General features: G+C 49.1%; 1 protein-coding gene across 1 annotated transcript in view; it reads left to right on the forward strand.

The window, feature by feature from the left end:
* Nucleotides 1-22,145, forward strand: part of DDX3X (DEAD-box helicase 3 X-linked) — a 545,023-nt gene that overhangs the window by 405,492 nt on the left and 117,386 nt on the right. The window contains exons 12-13 of the mRNA XM_085622939.1: nucleotides 17,669-17,813; nucleotides 17,889-18,033. Of these exons, the coding sequence (XP_085479065.1) occupies nucleotides 17,669-17,813; nucleotides 17,889-18,033 (290 nt within the window). The remainder of the gene's footprint in view (nucleotides 1-17,668; nucleotides 17,814-17,888; nucleotides 18,034-22,145) is intronic.

Here is a 22,145-nt window from a genome sequence, read left to right on the forward strand (position 1 = left end):
AGAACAAAATCCTTCAGGAAAACCAAACAATTGTTTGTAGCTTTTGCACCACCACACAAAGGTAATGCAATATCAAAGATAGGAATTGCTAGATGGATAGTGAAATGCATTCAAATATGCTATCACAAAGCTAAGAGAACATTAACAGTTCCCCCAAGAGCACACTCTACTAGGAAGATGGGGGCATCTATGGCATTCCTAGGGAACATCCCAATAGAAGAAATCTGTAAGGCAGCAACATGGTCTACCATACACACCTTCACTAAACACTACTGTGTTGATGTGCAAGCCAAGCAGCAAGCTGCAGTAGGCCAGGCTGTACTTAAAACGCTTTTTCAAACTGTTGCAGCTGACACTGGTAACCACCAATAGAGGAGATACTGCTATACAGTCTATGCTAACTTATAAATTCAGCAGCTCACATGCCTCGAACTGTAAATGCTACTTCTCATCCAGGGGATACTCATCAAAGTCATAATCTATGAATAATCCCCGCCCATGTGCGGGATCCCGGAGCATATAGAAAATACATATATATAAATATATATATATATACATATGTGAAAACATATAAATGCAGCCTAATAATGTTCAAAACATGGCAATGCTGTAAATTACATATTTTTGCATAGTAGTGCCCCCGTAACCCGTAAGGAAAAAAGGAAGCATCAGGCAAATTATAACACAGCACTGCTTTATTGCCATAAAGCAACATGTAATTGTAGGCATTCGCCAGTAGGCTGCAGTAGAGTATCAAGAATCCAAGAAAACTGACACCTTGCCTTTAAGGCATTAGAGTAGGGGGACCGTGCCTTTAAGGCCTGCCCGTGACCCCCTGCTCCCATGATGCACTACAGGTGACAGTTGGGCCAGTTCTTTTTTCCGGCTCCTTCTGTGAGGATCCTGGAGCTTGAGCTCTTCAGTTTTTTGACTGAAATTTTGAATTACAGCTTTTTCTAGCTTTTTTCGACGTTTTCTGGCTTATAAGGGCTAATTCTGCTGGTTCCAGTGATTTTTCCAATTTTTTTCCAGTCAGAATGTCTCCTTTATTTAGGAAATGCCCTTCTTGTGGTAATAAAATGGCACTGCTGGATCCACACTCGGTGTGTATTGTGTGTTTACCATCAAAACACGATCCTGACCAGTGTCCCCACTGCCAGAAGTTCTCAAAGCGCACTCTGAGGGACAGAGAGCGCATTAAACTGCATGCAAGACTGGAGAAGGAACGAAGCCGTCGTGAAGGCGAGCATTCCTCATCAAGACCACCTTCTTCAGCTACGCAAGTACAGAAACGGCGACATACCAGCTCCCCGGGCTCCAAGAAGACCAGGAGTCCAAGAGGTTCGCCGTCGACGTCGAGGATGCCGGCGAAGAGGCAGAGAACTTCGGCGTCAAGGGATTCATCCCACCATCAAGAGTCTCCGCCGCGCAAAAGTAAGTCGGCGTCGAGAGGCGGCCCTTCGGGCTCGAAGGCTGCTAGTCTGGTGACATCTGAACTGTCTCCGTCGACGTCGAGGCTTCCGTCGACGTCGAGACACTCTCCGCCACCCTCGAGGGGGTCGACGTCGAGAGATGCGGCGACGTACATTCCGCCGCGAGTGGGCCGGTCGCCGTCGATGGTTACCCCCACTCGGCGACATAGAAGGTCGACGTCGAGATCGACGTCAAGAAGTCGACGTCGAGAGAGGTCGCCGTCAAGATCGAGAGGTCGACGTCGAAGTCGCCCAGTCGACGTCGAGGAGTCGACGTCGAGAGAGGTCGACGTCGAAGTCGCCCAGTCGACGTCGAGAGAGGTCGACGTCGAAGTCGCCCAGTCGACGGCGAGAGAGGTCGACGTCGAAGACACGGCCGACGTCGAGGTCATCTAGCCGACGTCAGGTGCCAGAGAAGAGGAGATCGACATCGAGGTCTCCACGACCGGCGTCGAGACCAGAACGGCATACCTCACACTTGCCGATGGTGACGCAGACGTCGTCGACGTCAAGGGATTCGACGTCGAGGGCAAAGACTGGACTGCCCGCGGAGAGGTCCCCAGGAGAACAGTCATCATCTCCGGGACTGCACATCGTGCAAATATCTCCAGAAAGATCACCCGAGGCTCCAGAGCGGTTTGGACTGTCACCGCGCTGGTTGCGAGATGTGGGCGCTGCCGCATGTCGGAGTCCGGGATCGGACTACTCCCGCATGTATTCCCCACCGCGCAGGAGTAAATCGCCTCCGAGGGATCCACGGCCAATTTCACCACGCCGGTCTCGTTCCAGGGACCGTCGCACCGCGCCAAAACGTCCAAGATCTCCGTCCAAGCGCAGATCAGGATCAAGGGCTCACCAAAGCGAACGCTCCCACAAGAGGCGACGCACCAGGTCGTCCACTGGGACTGCATCCACAAGATCCTCAGTCCGGGACTACTCTCCTACTTTTTCATCCACGCCTCCATCGCGAGTGTCCCCGGTGGATGACATTATAACTTTCTCGGACGTCCTGGGTAGAGGGGCGCAAAAGTTGAACATCGCAATGCACGCCCCTCAGGCACCCACTTCTGTGATCTTTGACACTTTACACCATCGGTCAGCTCCCAGACCTCTGCTCCCGTTGGTGCCAGGATTGTTAGAACCAGCGATGGCCACGTTCCTTACACCGGCTACAGCGAGCTCGGTCCCCTCGAGAATAGCAAAGAAGTACAAGGCTCCGGTCGAGGACCCTTTATTCTTGAGGGCGGACCCGCCAGCGGATTCGGTGATAGTGGCGGCGGCCATGAAGTCTCACTCAGCCTCAATATCTGCTTCTGTCCCCCCTGAGAAGGACAGCAAGCTGATGGACTCCTACGGCAGGAGAATGTGCAACACATCTGCCGCGCACATGAAGGTCTCTAGCGCTTCAGCCCTGCTAGGGAGGTATGACCGTTCCCTATGGGATTCCCTGGCCAGATTCGTGGAGAAATTGCCTAGGGAGGACAGGCAGGACTTCACGGAGATCCTACATGAAGGCGGACTGGTGGCCAACCAAGTAATAAGCGCAGCGGCGGATGCATCAGACCTAGCCGCGCATGGCTACTCCCATGGCATCTGCTCCCGCCGTTCGGCCTGGCTCAGATTAACAGCCCTCAAACCAGATGCGCAGAAAAGGATTCTTAACCTGCCGTTTAATGGATCATCGCTATTTGGAGCTCATGCGGACGACCAAATGAGCAAGATGAAAACGGAATTGGACACTGTAAAGGCTGTGGGACTGGAAAAACGCAAAGAGTTCCGCAAGCGCTTTCGCCAGGGAGACAAACGTGCCTTTCACCAGCGCGTTCAAACGCCCCAATGGTCCTCTCAAAACCAACAGAGGTCCCAGTTTCAGCAAAGGGGCCGGGGCAGAGGAAGAGGAAATGCTAAACAGCAGCAGTCCTCTAACAAGCAACCTCCCAAGCAGTGAAAACTTACTTCCTCCGCACTCGTTCGCCACTCCGGTGGGAGGAAGTGTCACCGCTCACCTGGCAGAGTGGAATACAATTACAAACGACAAATGGGTGCTGAGTATTGTAGAGCGTGGCTACTTGCTGAGGTTCAAATCTCCCCCTCCGCAGGTACCCCCACGGAAACAGCCACTCCCTCTCAGCCAAAACAAGCTTTTAAAGGACGAAGTTGCCACTCTCCTCTCCAAAAACGCCATAGAGGAAGTTCCAAACAGGCAGAGAAATCGGGGAGTGTACTCCCGGTATTTTCTTGTTCAGAAAAGAGGAGCGATCGGAGACTACAGACCCATCCTCGATCTCCGCCTACTCAACAGATTTCTCAGAAGGGAAAAATTCAGGATGCTAGCACTGCACCAGATCTTCCCACATCTACACCAAGGGGACTGGATGTGTGCCATCGATTTACAGGATGCATACTTCCACATTCCTGTCTCAGCGAAACATCGGAAGTTTCTCAGATTTCGCATCTTTCACCAACATTATCAATACAAGGTCCTGCCATTCGGCCTCAAGTCCGCGCCACGAACGTTCTCAAAGTGCATGGCGGTGGTGGCTGCATTTCTCCGCAAACGGAAGATATTCGTCTACCCATATCTAGACGACTGGCTCTTAAAAAGTTCCACCCCGGTTCAACTCCAGAGTCATCTCTCGTTCTGCCTAAACCTTCTACACTCGTTGGGCCTTCAGGTCAACTACCGGAAGTCGATCCTCAATCCAACTCAGCGGATCCACTACCTGGGCGCCTCTCTAGACTCCTCAAGCGCAAGCGTGTGTCCTTCGGAGGAGAGGTTATCCTCCATGCTGCAAAAAAGCTGCACGCTTCTCAGCACGGAATATCCCACAGCCAGACAAGTGTCATCTCTCCTGGGATCCATGGCCTCGTGCATCTACATCGTGCCCAACGCACGTCTGCACATGCGTCCTCTGCAGCAAGACCTAGAGGATCAGTGGTCGCAGAGGTCCGGCCGCTGGGAGGATCGCATTACCCTTCATCAAGCCGCCAAAGATTCCATCCGGTGGTGGATGAAGCGCTCCCATCTGCTTCACGGCGTCCCATTCCATCAGGCGCCTCCGACACAGACGGTGGTCACAGACGCCTCCATGCAGGGCTGGGGGGCTCATATGGGCCGGCTTCAAGTACAAGGTCTCTGGTCCGCTACCGAGCAGAGCTATCACATCAACTTCTTGGAGCTACGAGCAGTCCATCTCGCTCTCAAGTCCCTGTACCCATCCCTGCAGACCGACTATGTTCAGGTTCAGACGGACAACACCACAACTATGTTCTATCTGAACAAGCAAGGAGGGACCAGATCACGGGTCCTGTCTCTGGAGGCCCAGTCAATCTGGAAATGGCTTCTGGCGAGAAACCTGACGATCGTCGCTGTTCACCTGCCAGGGACCCTGAACGTGCAGGCGGACGGCCTCAGCAGAGACTTCGTCGAAGCGCACGACTGGGTGCTCAACGAAGGCGTCGCTCAAGACATCTTCCGCTTGTGGGGCATACCAGACATCGATCTGTTCGCAGACGCGGACAACAAAAAATGCCCCGTCTTCGCCTCCAGGTTCCCTCAACGAGGGTCGCAGGGGAACGCGCTTTTGATCAGCTGGTCGAGGACATTGCTTTACGCTTTTCCTCCTCTCCCTCTCATCCCGGCTGTGATTCAGAAGTTCTACAGGGCCAGAACTCGGATGATCCTAATAGCACCGGAGTGGCCCCGGCAGTGGTGGTACCCGGATCTACTCCAGCTGTCGGAGGTACCACAGAGGAGGTTGCCATGCCTGCCGAACTTGCTGACCAAGGACAAGGGGAGAGTGTTCCACCCCAATCTCCCCTCCCTCCGCTTGACGGCATGGCTCCTGAATTCATCCAGTACGGACATCTAGATCTTCCACCGGACTGTATGAGCATTCTTCGGGAGGCAAAGAGGCCCTCCACGAGGAAGTCGTATGGCTTTAAATGGAAAAGATTCTGCTCCTGGTGTAGAGATAACACCCTTGATCCGATCCGGGGTCAAGAACAGGTTATTCTCCCCTACTTACTGTACTTGGCGAAGTCTGGGTTAAAGTACTCTTCCATCAGAGTACACTTAGCTGCTATTACAGCCTATAGGAAGTCTCCTACCCAGACCTCATTCTTTCAGATGCCAGTGGTAAAGGATTTCTTAGAAGGGCTTAAGAAAGTTTACCCACCTGTGAGGTCTCCTTCCCCTTCCTGGGAACTGAACATCGTTCTCTCTAAACTGATGGGAGGTCCTTTTGAGCCGATTCATAAGGCCTCCTTGCAACATCTGACCTGGAAGGCTGCCTTCTTAGTAGCCATCACTTCGGCCCGTAGGGTTAGTGAAATTCAGGCCCTCTGCTGCAAGGAACCTTACACGGTGTTTCATGCTAATAGGGTGGTGCTCCGTACTCATCCGAGCTTCCTGCCCAAGGTGGTTTCGGACTTCCATATTAATCAGGTGATCACGTTGCCCACCTTCTTTCCTCAGCCGACCACACCCCCGGAGAGAGCTCTACACTCTCTTGACCTCCGGAGGGTTTTGAAATTCTATCTAGCTAAGACCCTTACTCTTAGAAAGTCAGACAGGCTCTTTGTTAACTATGGACCCACTAATACCGGGCTGGCTGCGGCCAAGAGATCTATCTCTAGATGGATTGTCTCTTGTATAGCTTTGGCTTACCAACTGTCCCACAAAGTTCTGCAGGGTAAACCTAGAGCACACTCTACTCGGGGGAAGGCTTCTACGGTAGCACTCCTTCGCAACGTTCCCATGTCTGAGATCTGTAAAGCGGCTACATGGCGCTCAGTCCATACTTTCACGCGCCATTATTGCCTAGATTCGGACGCACAGGCCGACGCCCAGGTGGGGCAGGCCTCTTTGAGGAACCTATTTGCATAACTATAATGCAGGATGTGTCTTTTAATGTATGTTTTAACTGCTTTGTTGCTCGTCCGCGAGACTTTGGGTATGGGCTTGCTACTCTATTCATAGATTATGACTATTGATGAGTATCCCCTGGATGAGAAGGATTAGTTACTTACCTGTAATCCTAGTTCTCATCCAGGGGTATACTCATCAAAGTCATAAGCGACCCACCCACCTCCCCGGACGAGCAATGTTTTCTCTTTAAATAAGTGATGTATGGAAGGCAGATCTACTCAGGTGCGGAGGCACCGCCAAAAAGAACTGGCCCAACTGTCACCTGTAGTGCATCATGGGAGCAGGGGGTCACGGGCAGGCCTTAAAGGCACGGTCCCCCTACTCTAATGCCTTAAAGGCAAGGTGTCAGTTTTCTTGGATTCTTGATACTCTACTGCAGCCTACTGGCGAATGCCTACAATTACATGTTGCTTTATGGCAATAAAGCAGTGCTGTGTTATAATTTGCCTGATGCTTCCTTTTTTCCTTACGGGTTACGGGGGCACTACTATGCAAAAATATGTAATTTACAGCATTGCCATGTTTTGAACATTATTAGGCTGCATTTATATGTTTTCACATATGTATATATATATATATTTATATATATGTATTTTCTATATGCTCCGGGATCCCGCACATGGGCGGGGATTATTCATAGATTATGACTTTGATGAGTATACCCCTGGATGAGAACTAGGATTACAGGTAAGTAACTAATCCTTACCAGTATGCATCTGTTCTTGGCATGTAGAGCTGCTGTATTTATAATCCCTCCCTCCTCCCTGGTTCCAGTGATAGTTTCAGCATAATCTTAATTAGATACATTTACATGGACATCCCTCTATACTTTCCTTACTCCATCTTTGCCACCAACGGCGAAAAAACAATCTGAAGATGGAGGAGGATGCCCATGCGCACTGTCGTCCAGGGGAGGAGTCCCCTATCGCGATACTACAAAAAGACTCTTCCAGGACAACAACAAAGTGTAACCATCCAGACCCAACACTAGGCGGCGATCTATACTAACTTATAAATGCAGCAGCTCTACATGCCAAGAACAGATGCATACTGGTAAGTAGCATTTACATTTCAGTACTGTCCTTGTTGCCACTCTAACTACCCTCACACTGATCTACACCAGGTCTGAAACTTGTGCTGGTCACCGGAGCACAAGGAAGAAGACTGCGAGGCCTGTCACTCCGAGAACATTGCCTATCCCAAATGTCGCCTCACTACGTTTTGGGCCCTTGCCTGCCGCGGGTACTTGGGCCTCCCACACGCTGGGTGGTGGTAAATTTGTGTGAGCCCGGTGATGCCACTACTTTCCCACCCCAAAATGTGTGAAAAAAGTGATTTTTTTGAGCAAAAAATGAGGTTTGCAGGGGATTCTGGGTAAGGAAACGTTGGGGGATCCACGCAAGCCATACCTCCCTGGAAGCCGCCGGGTGTCTAGTTTTCAGAAATGCGTGGGTTTGGTAGGTTTCCCTAGATGGCCGCCGAGCACCGGGCCAAAAACCAAAGTAACCCCCCTTGCAAAACCAGATTAACTATTGTTACTACAGCGTGAGAATTTTGGAATAATACTGCAAAGAAAATGTGGCAGACAGTTTGAGGTTTACAGGACAATGGGGATAAAAAATAATTTTCAATTCACTAGAGAGACATCACCATGAACTCCCAAGGGTTTTCGACAATATCTACAGTTGGTGGGTTATTCTTGCATGGAAAGTGCACCTTGGCAGAGAAACTAAAGACAAAGATTCCTGCACAACCATCTATTCCTCAAACACACACATACTGGTTGGATTTGGCACGAGGGCGAGTCATGGTTCAGTGTATTCAATTTTATTAACAAGAGATTTCACAAAAATGAAATGCACTGTCAATTAAATTCACAAAAAACCAAACCAATGACTCGCAGCGCGTGAGCTGTAAAGCCACGTCAAGGCACCAACCACTTTACAGGCCATTCACACACCTTTCATACGTGATACAAACAAGACCATTCGCACCACCAGGTACAAAAGCAACACAGTACAAAAATCACCAAAAAGGGACAAGGTACACCCTGCTTCAGAAAGACAAATATTACTGCACAGCCATCTAATCCGCAAGCACACACACATACTGGTTGGATTTGGCACGAGGGTGAGTGATGGTTCAGTAGATAAAATTGTATTAGCAAGTGATTTCACAAAACATGAAATGCACTGGTAATAATTGAAAGGGCGAGAAACTGAACCATTGACTCACAGCTCGTGAGCTGTAAAGCCACGACAAGGCACCAACCTCTTTACAGGCCATTCATACACCTTTCATACGTGTGAGGCATACAAAACCATTCACACCGCCAGCCGCGGGCCCATCACATAAAACTCACACCAGCACACAGCGCCATTCAAGGGCCCATCACTTTCACACGCCCACAATCCAGACACAGCAACTACACAGGCTGATCGATTGCGTGGAGTGGCACTCAGCTAGCAGTGTGTGTAGTGACCAGCAGAAAGTCACTACTCACACACAGCCAGCAGAGTACCAGTCCACACACACCGCCAGCCAAGCGCCAGTCCACGCACACCGCCAGCCAAGCGCCAGTCCAGGCACACCGCCAGCCAAGCGCCAGTCCAGGCACACCGGCCGCCAATCCACCTACACCGCCAGCCAAGCTCCAGTCCACGGACACCACCAGCCAAGCACCAGTCCGCACACACCACCAGTCCACGCACACCGCCAGCCAAGTACCAGTCCACGCACACCGCCAGCCAAGTACCAGTCCACGCACACCGCCAGCCAAGCACCATTCCACGCACACCGCCAGCCAAGCTCCAGTCCACGCACACCACCAGCCAAGCTCCAGTCCACGGACACCACCAGTCCGCACACACCACCAGTCCACGCACACCGCCAGCCAAGCACCAGTCCACGCACACCGCCAGCCAAGCACCAGTCCACGCACACCGCCAGCCAAGCACCATTCCACGCACACCGCCAGCCAAGCACCATTCCACGCACACCGCCAGCCAAGCACCATTCCACGCACACCACCAGCCACGCACCAGTCCACGCGCACCGCCAGTCCACGCGCACCGCCAGTCCACGCGCACCGCCAGCCAAGCACCATTCCACGCACACCACCAACCAAGTGCCAGACCACACACGCCAACAGCCAAGCGCAAGCCTACACACACCGCCATCACATTTAGGATTTTTTTAGAAAAAAATAAAAACACAAACAAATTGCAAATAGATACAAATCTTCTAACAGAAAATCAGCAACTAAATACATTGCCCTAACACCAACCTTGAAACAGAATCATATTTTCCAAAGAATACAGACCAGCCAGTTCACTTTACCACTCATGAATGTTCCCAAAAGTTTTTTCGCGTATGGTACGCTCTGAAACAAGCAGGGAGACACAGTGCAGGATGAGAGGGACAATCGGGGCAGTACATACGACTCTCCTTCCGCAAACCTCTTCGCCAACAGACTCTACATCTCCTACTGGGAAAATCTTTTGCGGGTGTGGGAGGAATGTGATCTGGAAAGTGGCGTTCTTTCAATCTAGCAACATCCTCCACCACTCCAACTCTAGGAACACTTGCCTGTTCCACTACAACAAGGCTGCCTATTACAGACTCCTGAAACTTAGCAAAAGTCATCTTTGACTCAGGGCAAGAATCCTGGAACACAACAAAAGCAATAAACATTGCCAAGTGGAAAAGATGGATAGCCAACTTCTTGTACCAAATGTAAGCCTTACGAAGGGCAGTGTAAGGTTCCAACCTCTGATCTACTCTGTCAACACCACCCATGTGCCTATTATAGTCTAAAATGCACAAAGGTTTGCGCGCTTCAGCGACCTGACCCCAAACAGTCACAGGTGCAGTGCTTTCATCATGGATGGAAGTCAGCATGTAGACATCTCTCCTGTCTGTAAACTTCACAGCAAGAAGCTCCTGGCAACGCAACGCACTGCACTGTCCCCGCACAAGCTTTTGACAAACAAGTTCTTTCGGGAAACCTTTACGGTTAGAGCGGATTGTGCCACAAGCAACAGTGTCCACTTTGGCCAATTCCACGAACAACCGCACACCAGTGTAGAAGTTATCTACATATAAATGGTGGCCTTTGTTAAAAATTCCTCTACCAAGTTCCCAAACAATTTTCTCAGTCACTCCAAAAGTGGACGGACAACCAGGGAGGTTAAACCTAGATTCCTTACCGGTGTACACCCTGAAATTAGAGACATATCCAGTCCTACTGTCACACAGCATATACAGCTTTATTCCATAGCGTGCCCTCTTACTAGGAATGTATTGCCTAAAAACCAAGCGGCCCTTGAACAACACCAAAGACTCATCCACTGCAATTTCTCTACCAGGGGCATAAATCTCAGAAAATCGATCAACAAAGTGATCAAGGACAGGCCTAATCTTAAAAAGACGGTCACAATCATGGTGATCTCGTGGCAACGCTAAACCATTATCAACAAAGTGCATCATCCGAAGCAGAAGCAAATACCTGTCACGACTCATGACTGCCGGAAAAATAGACGTTGCCATCAAGGGACTGCTAGACCAATATGAAGACATTGATGGCTTCCTTAGCAATCCCATCAAAAAAGTTAAACCCAAGAACTTCTTCATCTCCAACATTTGTGGGAGTCCACCGGGTAGCTCTAGAGTGTGGCTTAAGACTGGCACTGTTGTCCCTCAAACTGTTCGGCATACAAATTAGTCTGCTCAACAATCTCTGCCAAAAACACATCGTCCATAAACAACTGAAAAAAATTTACCGGCAAAAAGTTTTCAGTATTCACTCTAGGCCCTGGAACACCAGTAAACTCTGGCAATGCCGGCTGCACCATGCCAGGGGCAACCCAGAGGTCATCACTTTCAACGGGAAGCCTTGCAGCCCCAGCCTGCAGCCCAGATGCCTCTTGCCGCACTACACCAACGGGAAGCCTTGCAGCCACAGGCTGCAGCTCAGAAACGCACTACACCAACGGGAAGCCTTGCAGCCGCAGGCTGCAGCCCAGAAGCCTCTTGCCGCACTACACCAACGGGAAGCCTTGCAGCCGTATGCTGCAGCCCAGATGCCTCTTGCCGCACTATCGGCACATCAGTCTCCTCCTCTAACACAGGCACTTCATCCGCACTAAGAGTATCTTCATCATCCGATGACCCCATACGGAGAGAAAACTCACTGCCAGAATCGTCCCCTGCCTCCTCTCCCTCAGATGCAGAGTCAGTCTCTGAACCATGGTCAGAGGAAGACTCAAACAGCAAACCAACAACCTGCTGAGCAGTAATCCTGCGGCTAGCCATTATACTTACTAAGATAGAAGACTGCACAAACAAGTCAACAACAACCAACAATGTGCAAACCAAGTAAGTAAAGAAATGTGTACCTTTATCACAAAGATCAATGTACTCAAAAACTATACAATCCAATTACAAGAGACAGCTGCACTCGCCAGAAACCAACTCTGCAGTGACACAGCAAAAACCAACGATATCAAACTAGAAAGAAGAAAAAAAAAAACAATTACTCACAAGACAACAAAATACACATCGAGCACCAATGCAAAAAGTTTTTGACACTCAAAAACCAAACATACTGCTATTATTACACCATTTGCAAAACAGGCAGAGAAATCAAACACATTTACATTGTACAAAAATAAGTCTCTTACCAAACTACACAAACAGCAGAACCACCAGTCACAAAACTGCAACGTGAAATGAAGAAAAGCCTTCACCTAGAACAAAAAAGTAAACAAAAAAAATTACAATTGGAATTCACAAAAAATATAACAATAAACATAACATGCTATGTCACTACCCAAATGGTCAATCGGGTTGTGTGCCAGAAAACAAATTACACCCTGGAAGCGAGGGGTCACTTCTATTTTTATTTGAACTAATTCCCTGGTGTCTAGTGGCCTTTTCTGCCCCCCCCCCCCCCCCCCCCCCCCCCCCCCCCCCGGGAGCAGAAACGGCAAAAAAATAACACCGATCTGCCCCCAGAGGGGGCAGAAAAGTCTTCAAAAAATTTAGGGGCCCAAGGAAGCGACCCTTGCCCAAGGGGTCGCTTCCTACAATAAGATCCCTGGTGTCTAGTGGGCTTTTCTGCCCCCCTGGGAGCAGAAACGGCAAAACAAATGACACCGATCTGCCCCCAGAGGGGGCAGAAAAGTCTTCCAACAATTTAGGGCCCCAAGGAAGCGACCCTTGCTCAAGGGGTCGCTTCCTACATAAATAATGATATCCCTGGTGTCTAGTGGGCTTTTCTGCCCCCCCTGGGAGCAGAAACGGTGAAAAAAAAACACCGATCTGCCCCCAGAGGGGGCAGAAAAGTCTTATAATTATATATGGCCCCCAGGAAGCGACCCTTACCCAAGGGGTCGCTTCCAAAATAAAATAAAACACATCCCTTGTGTCTAGTGGGGCATCCCTGCTCCACGATCGCGACGCTGTGCGCGATCGTGGAGCAGGAATGCCCTGTATTGAGACATCAGGGGAGAGGAAATACTCTTTCCTCTCCCCCGATGCCTCAATACGCTCTGAAAGGCCCCCGCTGCCCCACCGGAACACACAAGACTCACCTACTCGCTGTGGACGCCTGGAAGCAAATGGCTTCCAGGCGTCCAAGCACTTCCTGATGACGCCGGCGTGCGCTGACGTCACCAGGAAGCGTGGGGGGGCTCGGAGGTGGCAGCGGAAACTCTTCCGCTGCCATCCCCGTCTGTGGGGGCACGATCGATACCCCAGGGGGGGGAGCGCCAGCGCTTCCCCCAGGGGCTGTCCTCATGACGGAGCGGTTCCGTCATGAGCACAGCCCAACTGATGCTCATGACGGAACCGCTCCGTCATGAGCATCCAAGGGGTTAAAATAGTATTGCTTATTGCAACAACTTGTAACTGTTTACAAAAGTCAATTGCATATTGCAAAAGTATTTATATAAAGCATCTCATCCTGAGAAAGTATATTTTAATACCCATTGTTGGTTCTAAAATAAAACAAACATATATATTTTTTTATATATAAACAATTGTCCAAGAGTTCAGTTTTTGAGTGTGTGAGACCATTTGCTGACTGAGTGTGTACAACAAATGCTTTACACTGTCCTCTGATACTGCCTTACTGCTCGACCAAGCTACCACTTTAGAGAGTAAGGTTATATCTAACTTTAGCCTCTGCCAAGCCTCTGTGGACTCTGTACACTCTGTACCTATTTGGGAACAGTATATACAGAGCCACTTTCTCACACCAGCTCGATGTGTTTGGTGCCTGTAGATGCAGGGGGATGGCTCCTCGACCCCAAGGGAGATGCTGCTTGGTGGTTAAAGGTGAGAGCAGTTCTTCCAGGGTTTGGGGAGCTTGGTCAACTTCTGGATGAGTAGTTTTTTTGGGATTGTCGCGATGCAAGCAGCCAGACAGGGTTTGGCGCCGATTTCGATGCAGGTACTCTGTCAAGGCTTCGGCTCTTTGTCCCTCCTTCTGTTCCCAGTAGACAAATCTCTTTTCCTGGTGTCTGGGGGACCCCTAAATACTGAATGTTCGAGGCATGTAAGCTGTAGATCACATGCTTTGCATACTCCTGTCATCTAGTGTTGGGTCTGGATGTTTGCAGTTTGTTTTTCTTCAAGGAAGTCTTTTCCAGTCACAAGGTGTCCTCCTTTCGGTTTTAGTGCGCATGGTCATTGACTCCATGGTTAAATTGTTTTTTTTCGCCATCTGGTTTTGACGTGAATTGCTGCGCTCTGGTTTGACACTTTCTTCGGTTTCCCTCAGTGCGCAAGACACTCGCCGTCAATGGTTTTGTTTTCGATTGCGTATCCCATTCTCTGCCTATCAAATTTACTTCTAAAATCCCTCTTTTGATCAAAAAGCTTGCGGAAGGCCTTCTGGCCTACTTGCGTCAGTCCGCCGCGCAGTCTAATTCAAATTCTGCCCTCAGTGACACACAAAGTTTCTGCACACATACTCACTCCAAGGGTGCGACCTGTGCTGGTCTCCGGAGCACAGAAAAAAGACTGACGCATGCAAGGCTTTCCACTCCAAGAAGATGCTTTGCAATTGTCTGGCTCAACGTCGTGAAATGCAGAGCAAGTTCCATTTCGGACCTCTTCGGAGAGTATTTGGAACAAAAAGCCGAAGAACAGGATCCCTTCTCAGACTACGGCTCTGAGGGGAACAACGAAATCCCGCAAGGGCAGCGTACCGCGAGTACCGATCCTCCCTTGCCCCAAAGTCCACCTCAGTCCAAGCAGAAGGCTCCAGTCCAACCCCGGGCAATGGTTGGCACTGAGAACCTGTTTGACGCCCCGCCCTCCAGCTCTGACCAAAACACACCCCAAAGCCTTCAGGCACTGAGTCGCCCAAAAACTAACTCCTATTCAGAACCTTCGGGTTGGAGCTAGGCTCCAGCACTCCCCATTTTGACCTAAAAACCCTTTCGTATCCGAAATCAGGATCCAAAACCTCAGCAACTAAAAATTCAGAACCGAAATAACCAAACATGCTGATTCGATCTCAACAAGATTTTGATGCTCCTCCAACCAAACCGGATCCGAAACATAGTTGTACATCCAACTACTGGACATATCACCACAAAAATTGACCCTTAAAAGGAAACCTGACACAGGAGGCCTCCCACATTCCTTTCAAGAGGAAGAATGTCTTGACTAATCCTTCTCCTCACCTTTCTCCTCAGCCTCAATCTTTAATGATTTCACCTGAGCGCTCACCAGCACATACACCTGAAGATCAGGATGATGGGGCTGGGGACAATGCACCATTATTCTGACTCATGGGCTGATTATTATACTGACTCTTCCACAGGAAATGATCCTGAGCTGTACCCTCCCAAGCACACTCAACCGGATGACAGTGTAGGTTACATAAAACTGGGTAGAGCTGCCAAATACCATGGTGTACAGCTGCACAAAGAATCCCTTGAAGAGTATCTACTTTTTGAATTCTTAGCAGCACACAATCATCGCACACTCCCCATGCTCAAGGATATGTTCAGGCACTTAAACATGTTTAATGACCCCGTCAGGGTCCGTATCCTTACCCCTAGAGTAGATAAAGTTCAAGCCAGCACCCTCTGACCCAGCGTACATAAAAGGACAATTACTGGACTCCCTAGTGGTGTCCAATGCATGTAAAAGGGCCAATTCCCAAACTACAGGAAATGCTCCACCCTCAGATAAAGAATCCAAACTTAATGACGCTTAACTCCCTGTCGCCTGTGACCCTTGTGTGAAGAGGATCAAGTGGTTGTCACACAGTTCATTAGGAGATGGCATGGCGGAACAATACAAACCTAGCACCGCGGAGACTTTTCACACCACCAACTCAAATAGTGACCATAACAGATGCGTCCTCTAATAGGATAGGGAGCACATATAAATAACCTCAAAGTGAGGGGTTGTGAACACAGCAAGATGCAGTGAAACGTATCAATATCTTGTAACTGAAGATCGTGTTCTTAGCCTTAAAAGCCTTTCAGGAAGAGCTATACGGGAAAGGGTGTTGATGCAAACACAACCACAATGTTTTACCTAAACAAGGAAGGACTCGGTCTGTAACACTCTACGCTAGCTCAAGAGATTTGGAGATGGACAATCCCAAGGGTAATAGACATGTTAGCAATAGGCTTACCAGGGAAAGACCATATAGAAGCAGACAGACTGGGAACTAAATTAACCCTTTGCGAAGCGGGGCTACGCGGAGGTCCAGAGTTGCAAACCAAGTCCATGGAGCTCCGCTATGCCACCCACCTCCACCCCCCCATCTATTAAAAAGTAAGTTAACTGTAATTAAAAATAAACTTAAAACCACTTAGCTCTTTACTGCGGCGTCCCCGGGCTGCCCTCCTTCTTCCTTGCTGTACCGGTAATACTTAAGAAAACTGCCCATGTAAGTTACTAAATCCTTTCTCACCCTCTGCGGGAAAACAATCTTAATAATGAAGTCTATGCTCACTATTGCCGAAAGGAGTCGTCCCCTACCTCGTGACTGGAAAAGACTTCTTCGGGGGGGAAAAAATTGCAACACTAGATGGCAGGAGTATGCAACGCATGTGAATCTACAGCTGTACATGCCAAGAACTGATGTTTACAACCTTAGTGGAGTGTAGGGTAGTAGCCAATGGGCTACTTAACCCTAGGGTGACTACTGACCCCCCCCCCCCCTGGTCTGAAAGTGACACGCTTTTACACTATTAATTTCTTCCTCCTTCTCTGATGCCAAATGGGCCTTACGGCAGGTGGTGATATTCCTCAGGTTTGGAGTGAAGCCATGGTCTGGTATGCAAGGCGGCAGAGGCTTTGAAGTCTGTCCTTGATATGCTGATTTCACTAGCCATCCTGCTGGACGAAGTGTCATCACCTTCTGCTGGAGCAGACATTGTTTCTGATCTGGTCCAGGCTCTCACCTACAGTGGGGGTCAAACTTGTCTGTGGTAGTAGGCTGGACAATACCAGTCAACCAGCACACTGGAGGACTAATAGGTTTTCAGCATGCCACAATAAATCTGATCCTGGCAACAGTAAAGGTTTGAGATTTGATACCAATCACCATTGGCTTCAGGTTAGGCATCATGTAGCTGGGTTACTCGTAATGACCAGTGCCCCAGTACATGTCTTATGATGCCTGCCCTATCCCATGCAATATCTAGTAATTGAATTAGGTAAATCAGGGGCCCATCTGCTCATGGAGATGTGCCCTCACATAAAATGCACCCAGCTTGACTGACTTATAGCATATGCAGTTTACCGTGGCATAGCACAAAGGGAGTGTGCCACGTCCTCTTTTCAAAATAGTTAGTACCATTACACGCATCCTTTGATGGCAGTCATGAAGTTTTTTGTGTGGGTCCCTTTGGGTGGCTTGATACATACTGCAGCCCATAGGGACCCTCTTTAGTACCAATGCCCTGGATGCTAGGTGTACCATTTACTAAAGGGCTTACGGGATGCTAAATTCTTTGCCAATCGAGTTACTCTTAGACTTCCACCTTGTAAGAGAAATGGCACTGGGGGGGCCTTGTTAGCAGGGGCTTTCAGACAAAAAACATCTGTACTGTGGCAAAAAGTGGGGGTGACATGTCAAAAAGAGCACTTCCTACAGATGGGCAATGATTTAAGCATGTACATTTCTTGTAACTGACACTATTTTTAGTGGTATCAAGTAATGCTTGTATGCTTCTATTCAAGTAATTGTGTAGCGGTTTATTGCATTTTCTGCTTTATCAATTCCTCGTGTTAGATATTTAGTGCTGGATGAAGCAGATCGTATGCTTGACATGGGGTTTGAACCTCAGATTCGTCGCATTGTTGAACAGGACACCATGCCACCGAAGGGAGTTCGCCACACTATGATGTTTAGTGCTACTTTTCCTAAGGAAATACAGGTGAGTGTTGTATTTAAGCTTTTCATGAACTTTGTGTCCGTTAAATCCTTTACTGACTGTGTTTTTCCTCTCTAGATACTTGCTAGGGACTTTCTTGATGAATACATTTTTCTGGCTGTTGGCAGAGTGGGTTCCACCTCTGAAAATATTACACAAAAAGTTGTGTGGGTGGAAGAGTCAGACAAGCGATCATTTTTGCTGGATCTCCTGAATGCAACAGGTAACTAATTCTGTAGTGATCACAAACTATTTGTCATGTTTGCTATTTGTATAGTGCATGCTGTCACTAATATGGCCCCAGGAGCTTTACAATCCTTGTCTGATATGTTGCAATAAAGAACTTGTTTGCATGGCTGGCCGTGTATGTTTGCTATGACCTATGTGTGACCTGTTACGAAGGAAGACTGTACGGTTGCTCCAAGTAGGAAAGTGGGTGTTCGAAGCATATGAGCTGTAGATCATATGATTATGCATAGATCGCCATCTAGTGTTGGGTCCGGATGTTTGTACTTTGTTATCGTTCGAAGAAATCTTTCCAGTCCATTTTCAGATCCCTTTGACGCGCAATCCACTACCCTTGATGGTATTATCGATTGCAGTTCCCCATTCGACGTACATCGTCTCACCTCGGAAAACCTTTGATCGGGAAACTCGTGGCAGGCAGTCTGGCCTACCCGCGCCGACTGCACTAGCAGTCGATGGAACGGACTCCCTTCAAGTTCTATCCCAGGTGTTGTGCTAAGTTTCCATGCACCGACTTCCACGAATTGTGCAACCTCTGCTTGTCCCCGGAACACAATAATAATGACTGCGACACTTGTCAATCGTTTCGATCGAAAAATACACTTTAGGCTCGACACCACGAGATGCAACACCCCACCGGCTCCGCACCAGACATCTTCGGCGAAGAGTCCGACACTGAACATCCAGCTCAAGGAGCCCAAGAACTGATCTCCATGTCCAAAGCCGACTCCGACATGGAAGAAGAGGGGCAGGTTACTCCAGGTCAGCATACCGTGAGTAAAGATACCCCTTTGCCCCCTCAACATAAAACAAAGGCTTCGGTCCTTCCTCTGCCCAAGGTCGGCGCCGACAAAGTTTCCAACTCCCTGCTCTTGGGCCCAGCTCCGAAACACAGAAGCCTTCCGGCTCGGGCTGGCCCCACTTTGGCACCGAATCACAAGTCCACGCATGTGTTGGTCACAATACCACTGTTGCCCAAGATTCAACCTTCGACGCTCAAAGGCTTGGAGCATAGACCTTTGACTCCGAAACCAGAACATAGAGACACACCCTCTAAAGATCCTTGTCCTGATTCTCTGCCCCCCCACCCCCCCGATCCAAAGCAGGAAAAACTGGTGATCAACCCTGAAAAAGGACATATTCATTCCACTAAGATTGACCTACCAGGGGACTACCACATTCCTCAAGAGTGTGGGTACTAACCCTTCTCCCCCTTATATTCCACATCCTTTTCCCACTGATCCCAACTTGCTTATCACACCATCAAATTCACCGCCACCATTTTCACCTGACCCACAGGATGAAGGGGGTGGGGATCAGAATAGGCCACTGGACACTGACTCTTGGGAGGATTATCATACAGTTCCAAACAGACAATGACCCTGATTTGTATCCCTCCAGACCCTCCCCACCCGACAACCACATTCGATGCATTGAAGAGGATGTTCGAGGCATATGAGCTGCAGATTGTACACTATGCATAGATTGCCATCTGGTGTTGGGCTCGGATGCTTGCACATTGTTGTCTTGGAAGAAGTCTTTTGTAGTCATGAGATGGGTGACGCCTCCCTTGGACGATAGTGTGCATGGGCATCGACTCCATCCTCAGATTGTTTTTTTTTCCCCACCATCAGATTCGGATGTCTGGTTCGGCGCCATATCCTCAAAACCTTTTCGACGCGCAACACCTCAAACTCTACTGTATTCTCGATAGCGTGATCTTCGACACTTCAAATATTCGATTCTGGCCGCCAACACGGGCCGCCGGGCCGATCTATGCCGTTCAGGCCGATCTCTGCCGTTCGGGCCTATGGCTCATGGAAAGGACTCCATTAAAAAATGCCCCCAGTGTGGAGCTGAATTCCCACAAAGCGACCACAAGGTCTGTAACCTGTGTGTCTTGCCCGAGCAAGACGAGAATAATTGCCAGACCTGCGCCACCTTTAGATCCAAAAAGACCATCCGTGATCGCCGGGCCTGACGACACATCGTGGCGCAACAAGCGGCTCCGGTACCAGTGGACTTCTTCGATGAAGGCCCCGATGTCCCGGAGGAGGATTCTGAGGATCTGGAAATAGTGTCTGAAGCAGACTCAGACGACCACATCACTCCAGGTCATCGAGTGAGTAAACTGCCCATACCCCAACCTGGAAAAATGGGGGGGCCTCGGGCTGGTGGCTGCTGGCAAGCAGGCCACTGGGTTGTGGGTGCAAAGCTCCGAGGGAAGGTCAGGGCAAATGGGGAAACAAAGTAGCACAAAAGGTGCACCCTCAGCGGTACTGGGGTGGACGTGTGCAGAGTACTGTTTCGACGTCAACTCCCTGTTTTCTATGGAGAACCTCCGGTTTGCAAAAGCACTGCAGGCAAGGAGACAGAGGACTTCTGGGTGCAACCACCACTTGGAGAGGTAAGTTGGGAAGTTAAGGGTTGGTTAGGCACCATCTGTTTGGGCACACAAGGCCGTGGGGCGTCTGGTGCATGGATGCCTTTTGTTGTTGGATCTTCTTACCAGATCCTGGTTGCGGTTAGGGGGGCCTTCTGGATTTAGGATGCAGGATCTCAGGTCAGGTTCGTCGGGGGGTCCTCGTGGTGTTTTTCCACTCGAGCTGGGTTCGGCGGGTGCAGAGTGGGCTGGAAAGCTGCAGTTTGAACAAATACGGTGTTCACGGGAGATGCCGTCTTTAGAAGTGAAGGCAGGCAGGTCCACCAGGTTATCCAGTATTGGGGTATCTTTCATAGATTCACATGCTTAGAATCATCCCCGCCGTCGAGGCGGGTGTCTCGCAGTACTAATAAAATATATACATAATGGTAGTAAAACAGTATACAATAGGCTACTATGGACAGTAAAGTCACTAAATTAGCCTGTCAGTCTTTTTGTAAAAGAACCAAATCTTGAACACCGCTAATCAGGCTCCAGCACCCTCTTAGAAAACTCCACAGAGAGGCAAACCCTCAGATTTTCTACCGCACGTCTTGTGACAGGGAGTCTCCCTGAGCTCTGCTTTCTTCACCTTTTGGTTGAACTCTGAGAGGAGCTATGTCTGATTCTTTAAAGATAAGCTTGTTCTTCATGCGGAAAGAAGAGATTACATATCGAGGACCGCCACAAAGAATGTATTTACTGTCTTTATCTGGCTCACAAAGTCAAAGACTGCAGAATTTGTAGAACTTTTTCTGCCAGGACTTTGAAAGACCGAGGGGTAAGATTGCTGGTTTGGCTTGAAGTTGTAAACTACCTCTGACTTCATTTGAATTGAAAAGTCTCTTGTATAGCGCATGGCTACTCGTAAGCATCCCAGCGCTCAGGCAAGGTAACCAAAGGATAATGGAAGGACCATTAGCTAATCTAAAAACTCTGCTTTCACGGAAAGAGCCATGTTTTTAGCTTCTTCCAGAACACAAGTAGACTGGACTCTTGGCGAAAAGATAGAGGAAGAGAATTCCACAGTTTGGATACATTTAGTGAAAAAAGACGGCCACCAGCACGGGATCTGTTGATCCGTAGAATCACTGCAAGATTCTGGTCGTTAGAGCGAAGATTTAGAAAGGACTTGTAGGGCATTACCATGTTTTATAAATGGGAGGGCCTTTTCCATGAAAAATGTTATGTGCTATACACAGTGACTTGAAATGGACCCGCTCTTTCACTGGAAGCCATTGGAGAGTTTTTAATGCGGGTCTAGCTGATGTGCGATGACTGGTGCCCGTAAGTAGCCTTGCTGCCGAGTTCTGGACAACCTGAAGTTGTTTAGTCAGAGGCCAGGGCTCCTAAATAGATGGCATTCCCATAATCTATCCCTAGATAAAATTGTATTAAGATTTTTCTTGCTTTTTCCGGCAGAGGGAGGATTTTACGCATGGATTTCAGGAGCCCAAAGCAGATAGCAGCTGTTTTTCTAGCCTGAGTTCTATACGACAATTCTGCATCAAGCCAGAACCCAAGGCTTTTAATTTCCGACTTAGGGATGGGGCCAGGACCCATACAAGAAGGCCAAAAGGTCGCGTTGTCAAATGTAACCTGTCGTCCCAACAGCAGCAATTCTGTCTTTCCACCGTTCAGCCTAAGATGAGACTGATCCATCCAGC

Source organism: Triturus cristatus, chromosome 8 (assembly GCF_964204655.1).
Source record: "Triturus cristatus chromosome 8, aTriCri1.1, whole genome shotgun sequence".
NCBI classification, from domain to species: domain Eukaryota; kingdom Metazoa; phylum Chordata; class Amphibia; order Caudata; family Salamandridae; genus Triturus; species Triturus cristatus.